The following is a 10,033-nucleotide window of genomic DNA, read 5'->3' as shown; positions in this document are numbered from 1 at the left end:
GGAAACTTGAATTATTCTTGAATTTTTTTGTTAAAATTCCCAGTTTGCACGGGTCCTTTACTTCCCGTCTCTAAGGAATGACACTGAAATTTGGATCTCTTGACATAACAAGTGGCTTTTTAAAATAAAGTATAATAATTAAAGGCTACCATTTTGTAGAATATTCTTGTATTTTACTTTTACTTGTCCCCATGTTCTAGTGGGTCCCGTGGAGGTTCTGACATAAAAGAACAAAGTAAATATGAGATTAGTAAAATGCAAAAATTCATACTGTAGAAAGTGATAGAAACATCTACCATGGACAGTATTTACACATTAATTTGTCTGCTGCTTTTTGCCAGCCCTCTCTCCTGGCTTTAACAGACTTTGAGGTGTTACCTGTCGTTTTAATTAATGACTCAAATTCAGCATAACCTTCCATTAAAAGCTCTTGTTCTGCTTGGGAGAAAAACTGTGGGCGTTCTTTGGCCATGCAGCTGAACAGCCAATAGCAGCACTGCTGATCATTGTTTCTACTATCGATACATTTCCCCTTTTAAACAAACGCATGAACGCACAGTTGTCTCAGATAACTCAATCCAGCCATACTAATCATAAACAACAGGTGTGTTGGAAGAACCCAATTAGCCGGATCATGATTAGCCGGATGAAATACTTTTGAATGTCTAATTTGATCTTGGATGTTTTAAGCAACGTACAAAGAACGGGGCCCTGGAGTGCTAATAGCCGCTGTTAGAACGAATCGCTTTGAAGCCACCAGCCGCCATATTGGTACTCCCTATTTTCCTCCAGTAACTAGAGAATATGTGCGCTACAGAATCGAATAACGAGGATTTTCTCATGTTCAGGGGGGGCTTAAAATTTTTAAAATGTCAAATGCCATTTTATGTTTTAAAACTATCAAGGACTGAGAAAGTCATGTGCTGAAATATTTTGCATTTTATTCATTTAAATATATATATTTAACACTTATAAATATATAAATAACAATATATAAAAAAACATATATTTCCATATATGTATACATATATATATATACATATACACATACTTATATATACATATATATTTAATATGAATAACATGTAAAATATTTCAGCACCTAATTTCCTAGTAGTTGACAGTGTTAGTACATCCACTGACTGTAGAATTACCTATAAAACGTTTTCACTCAGCCAGAAAACTGCTTGTTGTTGCAGCCAAATCCTGTGGGATTCTGTGAGAGTAGGGAGTAGCAAGATGGCGGCCAGTGACTTCAGTTTTTCGGTAAAATCAGCACTCCAGTGTATTATATAGCTCAGTGCATAGACATCATATAGGTCTACGTCACATATGTCTATGTGCATCGGTGGTCTGCGGTCATAGACATAATAGTCTGCGGTCACATTTTGTAGTTCACACGCGGAGCGTTGCGTCGATGGTGTTATCGCGTTGTTTCGCTCGTTAGTTCAGCTGGAGGTTAACCAGGGAAGCCGCGGAGAGTTTGGGTAAGTCGGTTAGTTAGCATTGGTTAGTTAGCATTGGTTAGCAGGCTAGCTAGCAGTGATATGGTTAAACGTCTCTATTTGCTGCAGTTCTATCTCCCAGTAAAGTTCCCGGGCTCTGCAGAGGTCAAAGGGCGATGCTGTCAGCCCTCTTCAGATCAGCTCTGCCTAAATGTAAGTTTAGCTGTTTATGTTTGTCTGTTAAAACCTCGTTGCTTGTTTTTCCTCCGTAGAGTTTAAAGGTAACCAGTTAGTGTGTTTATGGGAGTTTAGCTGCTATATTTAATGAAATAAACGAGCTTTTGATGGGAAGTAGGTGAAAGGTGAAATCTGTGGTCTCAGATCTAAGTTCTTCCGGTCTTCCTTAAAAATGGAGAAATCACCAAAGCTTTTATAAATACACCTACAGTCAGCAACAACAGGGCTGCGACCTGTTTTAGTGACACACAGGCACAGAATGACGGTAATAATACAAGGTTTTTGTTTAATTCTTGTTTAGTCATTAGGCTTCAAACTACAGCTTCTTGATTCAGTTTTCCATAAGTGTGGAACGTTTCATTCAAGAAAATTGCCTCTTTTTGGAGTAAAAATCTGCTATAAAACGTAAAATAAAAAGTCTAAGTTTCTTAATCTAAACAGAACTATTTACGCAGTAGCTGTTCATAAAACAAACAATAAAAGAGCGACATTTTATGGCTTTAGACAATGTTTATTTAAGAATAAAGGGAGAAAAAATGGCTCTTTGAGTTTTTAAAGTTGCTGACCTCTGAGCTAACTTTTAAAAATCAGAGAAAAACATTCCTCCAAGACACGAACTGAAAGGATCAGATGAACGGCAACACAACAGGAGCAAATTTCTAATAGAATGAAAGAAGCAAGGAATAAATTTAGATTAAGACTTTATTCATCTCTATGGGGGGCTTCATATGTAGCTGATCAGTCTGTGTATTAAACTCACCTGCATCCGCTAAACAACACCGTTAATTAAAGGAGCGACAGTGTAGGGATGAACAGATGTGAAGGAATGCGGATATTAATCAGAACAATCATGAATAAATCCTCCATCGCGTCCAGAAAACCTCCAAAGGGAGGCAACAAACCAGATCAGCTGGTTCCTTTCAATGCAGAGAAGCAGCGGCTCTACTTTTGGCTCAGCTCTTCCTGATCGTTGCCCCGATCCGTCTGTCCATCTCCTGCTCCGTCCTACCATCAGTCCTCAGATACTCTAACTCTCACAGTTGGATACCTTATTTTTTGGACCATAAGGCATTAAATATTCTCCCCAGGTGTGTAACATCACTCCTCCACGTCCACAGCTCTCTATCGTCTCTGTCAGGAGGACAGAGTAGCTGGACTACACTGCTCTGTTTCTAACATAAGACCAAAATAAACTTTTATATTTAATTAACTTACCAGGTTTATTGTTGCTAGCGCGTACTCCAGGCTGCCTTACATGAATGCACTTCTAGTTTAGACATTACAGTCAGGCAGTCTGGTAGACAGCTCAGGGGTCCTATCAGGTAGTGACACAGTGTACCGTAATGCTCCTATCCATTGAGTGGAGCGGCTTCCTTGCTAATCAAAGTCGTATTTACACATTTTAACAGATTTATGAGCACATTGTACCACAGAAAATCAGTCAGTAAGCACAACGGTGATCATAAATAAGGCACACCATCAATTTCTGAGAAAATTTAAGGATTTTAAGTGCCCCTTATAGTCCAGAAAATACGGTAGGTGGAAAAGTCAGAAATTGGATCTAGATGCTTACAGACTCACTTCTATACATAAAACTTCTGTTATTATCTTCAGCTGTCACTTTCTACATGTCTTATTAATTAATCCTGTGTATTCTTCAATGACAATATCAAGGCGTTGGTTGTTTATACCTGTAATACTTTATCAGCTGGTTCTGCTGTTCTTTTTATATCTCTCTTTGCAGGTGTAGAAGCAGACTCTGAGGATGTTATATTCTTCTCTCCTCTTTCACCTTTCTATTCTACCTTCTTGTTTCAGTGTCCATTGAACATGAAATATTCCCAGTGCGGCGTAAAAACGCTGCCCTGAATAAATGTTCTTCTGGTTCCAGACGGCAGGGTGGTGCTGCCCGCTCGGGTCTCCATCAGAACCATGTCGTCTTCAGACGGACCCGCCTCGCCGTACGCCACGTTGGCCGTCAGCCGCCCCGCCGAGTCCGTCACACACGTGGAACTTCACCGGCCCAAGAAGCTCAACGCCATGAACAAAGCCTTCTGGAGGCAAGAGTCCCTGCGTTACGTTAAATACTGAGCCGCTGTGAGGTTGGACGGTTCTGAAAACGGCTCGTCTGCCGGATCAGAACCGTTTACAACCAGGTGCTACGTGTGTTTCTGATCAGCTTCTAGTTTGCTGAAACCTTTATTTTAAAACCCTGATTTGACTCAATTCATACTTTATTCTTCTCACAATGGAGAAATTCACTTCTGCATCAGAATACAGAATTAATAATTAGTAATTATTCTAATTATAACAAATTACTGTATTTCTACAATACATTTTTATAATTTATTCCTGTATTTATACAATGATAAATTAGTTATTTTTCCTATATTTATACAGGAATACAGAAATTATTCTAATTATAACAATTATATTACTATATATATACACAGGAATAATTATAATTTCTATATTTTTTTTCAATAAAATAATAAATTATGATTATTCCTGTATTTATACAATGATAAATTAGTTATAATTGTGATAATTCTGTATTTATACATAAATACATAATTATTGTAATTATATTATAGTGCTGTATTTATACAGTAATTATAATTACAATAATTATTTCTGTATTTATAAATACAGAAATAATTATTGTAATAATTATATTGCTGTATTTATACAGTAATATACAGGAATAATAATAATTGTTGTATAAATACAGGAACAATTATAATAATTATTATTATTCCTGTATTGATACGGGAATCCAAAAATAATTATTGTATTCATACAGGTAGTCTCGTTTATAAGGAAGACCTGTTGCCGCATAACAATACAAGACTTATTAAAACAGCGTCACAACGTTAAAAATGGTAAATTATTCAGAAAAAAAATCAAAATTTAAGAACAAGAGGAAGAAGTTTCTTATGTGTGGCAAGATTATTTTTTTAATAAGTTTTAAAATCACCCAGAATTATTTGTCGTTTGTTTTGTTGATTTTCAGTAACAAGTGTGGAAAAGGGGAAAAATGTGAACAAACCAAATCAGGTCTGATGTTTTAAACGTAATTCTACTGTTTTCAGTTTATTTCTCCCCAAACTGGAGAAACGCTTCCAGAGAGATTAGAGCCGACGGTTTGGGTTCCAGGTTCGGTTCTGGTAACTCGGTACGGACCGACATCCAGGATGTGAAACCAGCGCTAACGTCGATTTACATCCATTTTCTCATCAAGTTAGAAACGTTTTGCTTTTTTTAAAAAACATTTTCCACAAATAACATCCCAGAAAGGAAAATATATCCATCCTGTTTTTTTACACAGTTTGTTTTCCTTTCATTTTAAAATCTAAAAATACAGATAAAAGGATAATTTCCTAGCTCCCCTAAAAATCCTTCCAGGCTGCCACTGCACTTTTTCCTTCCACTCAACTTTCTGTGGACGCAGTATTTAACTTTTTGACACTGAATTTTGGGTTTTTAAATCATCTGTGAGTCAGAAACGTACAAATTATGAGAACGTCTTGTAGTATTTCTCTCTGCGTGTGATGAAGCTACCTAACGTGAGATTTACTTCCTGATGTGGAATAAAAACCTTCCACCGAGTGCTGAGCTGCACCTGTAGACTACGGAGGTGGTTCCATCTACGCTGCAGGACAGACCCACCGGGGAAAGCTGCTGTCTCTGTTCACACCACTGAGCTATATAATACACAGGAGTGCTGATTTTGCCGAAAAACTGAAGTCACTGGCCGCCATCTTGCTACTCCCTACTCTCACAGAATCCCACAGGATTTGGTTGCAACAACAAGCAGTTTTCTGGCTGAGTGAAAACGTTTCACAGGTAATTCTACAGTCAGTGGATGTACTAACACTATCAACTACTAGGAAATTAGGTGCTGACATATTTTACATGTTCATATTAAATATATATATGTATATATAAGTATGTGTATATGTATTTATGTATATATATGTATACACATACGTAAATATATGTTTTTGTATATTGTTATTTATATATTTATAAATGTTAAACATATATATTTAAATTAATAAAATGCAAAATATTTCAGCACATGACTTTCTCAGTACTTGGTATTTTTAGAACATAACATAAAAGTATATGACATTTGACATTTTAAAAGTCTTAAGCCCCCCTGAACATGAGAAAATCCTCGTTATTCGATGCTGTAGCGCACATATTCCCTAGTTACTGGGGGGAAATAGGGAGTACCAATATGGCGGCTGGTGGCTTCACAGCGACTCGTTCTAACAGACGGTGATTAGCACTCCAGTGTATTATATAAATATGAGATCAGTGAATTCACACCAAGGCTTCTCTCCTTCCAGGGAGATGGTGGAGTGCTTTAACGAGATCGCCGACGACCAGGACTGCAGGGTGGTGGTGGTTTCAGGAGCTGGGAAGATGTTCACAGCCGGTGAGGAGCGTTTCATCAGCTGACCAGTCGTCCCAGTGGACCTCTGTGGACCTCTGTGGACCTGCTGTTATTCTCTGTCCTCTGCTGCCCTCCAGGCATCGACCTGATGGACATGGCAGGAGACATGCTGCAGCCGGAAGGCGACGACACGGCCAGGATCTCCTGGAACGTCAGGAAACTCATCGCCAGGTATCAAGAGACGTTCTCCGTCATCGAGAAGGTCAGTGTGGGCCGAGGCAGCGGGGGGGGCATTGGACCCGAGCGGTCGCTGAAGTTCTGGTTTGTTCTGCAGTGCCCAAAGCCCGTGGTGGTGGCCGTCCATGGCGCCTGCATCGGAGGAGGTAGGAGCCCATAACCGCGGTCAGAGCAGCGTCTCAAACCGACACTTTGGATCCTTCGCCAAATTAAAAATGGGCACGGAGGTTTTTTATCCACCTTTAAATGTTTTGGACGCACTTCAGTTTGCTTGTAGGTCTGGTGAAAGTGTGGAAAATGCTACAGGAACACTTTAAACGCCATTTTGGAAGACCTTGTCAGCTTCTTACCCTTATTTTAGCCGAGAAGCTGCAGCTTTTTATCAATTTTGGCCTCATTAGTGGCTGGATCCACTTTCCAGCTGCAGTTCTCTGATGTTCTCTTCACCGGGATCCCTCAGGGTCGTGTCCTCGGCCCCCTTCATGTTAAATAGCAGCGATGTAGCTGGCGGGTGATCCCGTCTCCTTTCAGCAGCGATGACTCTGATCCTGGGTCAGTAGTCAGACTTTCTCCTTTTTAAAGGTTAAACATCTCTCAGACAGTCTTAGTTTAAATGTATGTTCTTTGGTCGGAGTAAATGAGACTGTGAGACCCAGGAAGTAACGAAAGGCTTCAGCCGCTTTGACCAAATTAAAACGGTAAAGTTTAAAATGCAGAAATGTTTTTGTTTAGGAACTTTTTGGCGGTCCAAATAAAACTTCTCTAGATATAAACGTTCAGATCACGCTGCTGCGAGGGGAGATGATTTATTTGAACTTTATTCAACCTTGGGTTTCGTTAAGTGTGGAGAATTTTACATTTTCTCTCAGAAAATCTCTGGTTCTGACTCGTTAAAACGGTTTTTACTTAGAACATTTAAAGCAAAGCTTCAGTTGGAAAATAAAATGCTTCATTTGATATGGTGGCGATGATAATTAGATCATTACTTGTTTCTCGTTAATAAATTTGGTTCTCTGTTATTTCAGGTGTGGACCTGATCACCGCCTGCGACATCCGCCTGTGCACCCAGGACGCCTGGTTCCAGGTTAAGGTCGGTTTGTTGGTCCAAGGTGGAGCCATTCTCTCAGAATCATTCTCTCTGGTTCTTTTGGACACCCATGAATTCCTCTGGGGTCATAAGAATCAATTAACCTGACAGTGAGCAGATAAACTACAACGGAGCATTAGGGTCACTGTAGAAGAAATAAGTTAATTTCCATCAGAAAAACAAACAAAATCTTGATTCATTTCACATTTTTAAGAAAAAAAAAAAAAACTGGAAATTCGGTTTAAAAGTCATAAATTTGCAGGAGGAAAACCAAAGATGTCAATGAATAAAGGTGAAAATGTTCGATATTCATATTTTCTGATGCAAGGTCAGAAATTTACAATTTACCTGATTTTAAAATCTGGTATTTTGGATAAAAATGCTGTAAGTCTATTTCAGCGTTAGCCTCCATGTGGGTTCTCTTCCTGCATGAGAACAACGAAATGATGCTGCTGTAAAGAACGCTGGCGTTACGAGTCGCTCTGCTCCGGTCTGTTAGCTAAAGCTAATGCTAACAACGTGGCGCTCAGGTGTTAGCATTAGCTAAACGTTCGGCTAGCTGAGAACCAGGAACAGCGATGGTCACTGCAGCGTAACGAGACGCTTAGATCGGACTTTTGGTGTTTTTAATCACAAATATCGGAAATAAAAACTCAGCAAACCTGATTTTTTTTTTTTCCTGATATTAAGTTTTATTCTTAAATATTTTAAATTATGCCTTTAATTATGGAGTAATTTGACAAATTTACGACTTTAAAACATCAGAATTTCCAAGTTTCGTCTTGAAAAGAAGTGAAATTAACCTCAATATTTCAGGGTTTTAAGTAAAAATGGCCATCCAGCCTCACTTCAAAGCATTTTATTTATTTTTGTTGGTTCTGGAACCTTTGAGCGGTTCCGTCTGATCCGAACCGTCGGCTCAGAGCACTTTCTCTCCTGGTTCGCAGGAAGTGGACATCGGCCTGGCCGCGGACGTAGGAACGCTGCAGAGGCTTCCCAAAGTCATCGGCAGCCGCAGGTAAAAGCGGCTTCAGACGAGGTTCTGGTCGCCGGGCCGAGCAGAACCTCGTCTGAGCGTTGGTTCTCCTGTGGTCTGTGCAGCCTGGTGAACGAGCTGGCGCTGACGGCCCGCAAGATGTACGCCGACGAAGCCAAGAGCAGCGGGCTGGTCAGGTACGGCTGCTGGATCAGAGGCGGTTCTGGTAGAACCCAGAGACCCGGACCGTTTGGGCTCAGTTTAAAGCATTTAACCCAGGGATGTCAAACTCATTTTGGTTTAGGGGCCACATTCAGCTTAATCTGATCTCAAGAGGGCCACACGAGTTAACTCATTGCAAGATTAAATAGAACTAATAAATGTGGACTTGTTGATTTTTATATTAAATGAATTTCACTTTTACACAATATATTATGAATAACAGTGTTTTTAAGAAAAGTATGCGCAATTTCAACAATACTTTTACTCAGTTAAACATTTATTTGTGCATTATGCATAAGAACTGATCACAGTGATTATACAATGTTGAAAAACATTTATTCACATTTTTTGGAACTTAAAACACTGTCCTGCATGACAAAATACATCAAACAGATAAAAATTAAGAAACTATTTAAATTTTTCCACACCTGAAGCTTAATCTGCTAATTAAAACACAGCGCCCCTCGTGGACAATATAGGAACTGCATATTTTCAATTAAACGAAGTACATGTTTTTTTCAATAATTGTTTTATCATTCTCTTCCTATCTCCTTTCTTTCACCTTTTGTTTCTTTTCTTCTTGTTCTTCCTTTCCTCTCCTACTTTCCCATTGTAGTGTCCATATCATTTGAGATATTCCCCGCATGAATCATAATAAAACTATTCACATTCATAAATTAAGCGGAGCACTATGACAAAAGCAGTACTGCTCCACTTGTGAAAGTCAAATCTGATGAGCTCATTTTGGCATTAAGACAAAAAGAGCATTATATTATAATTTTTTTTTTTTTTTAATAATGCATTTAGCCACCGGGCCGGACTAAATTGTTCGGCGGACCGGATCCGGCCTGCGGGCCGTATGTTTGACACCCCTGATCTACAGGTTCTGGGGGATTTTTTTAAACAGAATCTCAATCCTGCAGCCGCGTGTTCCCGGATAAGGAAGCCATGATGGCGGGCGCCCTGGAGATGGCGGGGGAGATGGCGGCCCGCAGCCCCGTGGCCGTGCAGGGCACCAAGCTCAACCTCCTCTACTCCAGAGACCACAGCGTCGCCGAGGGGCTCGACTACATGGTAGAACCGCCGCGGCCCAGAACCGCTCCAGAACCGCTGCCTGTGGCCGTCTAACCCGGCTTCCTCCCTGCAGGCCACCTGGAACATGAGCATGCTGCAGACGCAGGACGTGATGAAGGCCGCTCAGGCCGCCATGGAGAAGAGGAGCCCCAAGGAGGCGCTGTTCTCCAAGCTCTGAACCCGAGGTTCTGCCGGGACCGGACCGCCCCGAAGCTCCGCTGGAACCGGTCCGAACGCCTGAGGAGGTTAAACTGATCTGTTGACGTCGCTAATCCCTTCAGCCGCTTTTGTAAAGTTTTTATTTAATAAACTCACATGGATGAAAGTTTAGTTCTATTATTTTATGATTGTCT

At 40.1% G+C, this 10,033-nt stretch overlaps 1 protein-coding gene across 3 annotated transcripts; it reads left to right on the top strand.

Annotated features, from left to right (window-relative positions):
• The first annotated feature begins 585 nt into the window (after positions 1-585).
• ech1 (enoyl CoA hydratase 1, peroxisomal) lies at positions 586-10,005 on the top strand. Of its 3 annotated transcripts, XM_021312814.2 has the most exons (11): positions 1,355-1,487; positions 1,575-1,658; positions 3,574-3,742; positions 6,038-6,126; positions 6,222-6,346; positions 6,419-6,467; positions 7,347-7,411; positions 8,356-8,426; positions 8,510-8,581; positions 9,530-9,680; positions 9,754-10,005. In XM_021312814.2, exons 2-11 carry the CDS (start codon positions 1,622-1,624, stop codon positions 9,856-9,858), a joined length of 933 nt encoding a protein of 310 aa, XP_021168489.1. In that variant the 5' UTR covers positions 1,355-1,487; positions 1,575-1,621; the 3' UTR covers positions 9,859-10,005. The 3 variants fall into 3 exon arrangements, with proteins under 3 accessions (XP_035987357.1, XP_021168489.1, XP_035987356.1); XM_036131464.1 differs by lacking the exons at positions 1,355-1,487; positions 1,575-1,658 and adding an exon at positions 586-604; XM_036131463.1 differs by lacking the exon at positions 1,575-1,658 and having other exon boundaries at positions 1,366-1,487.
• Positions 10,006-10,033: the final 28 nt, after the last annotated feature.

Source organism: Fundulus heteroclitus, unplaced genomic scaffold (genome assembly GCF_011125445.2).
Source record: "Fundulus heteroclitus isolate FHET01 unplaced genomic scaffold, MU-UCD_Fhet_4.1 scaffold_44, whole genome shotgun sequence".
NCBI classification, from domain to species: Eukaryota; Metazoa; Chordata; class Actinopteri; order Cyprinodontiformes; family Fundulidae; genus Fundulus; species Fundulus heteroclitus.
The sequence above is the reverse complement of the archived record's forward strand: the minus strand, read 5'-3'. Positions and strand labels throughout refer to the sequence as shown.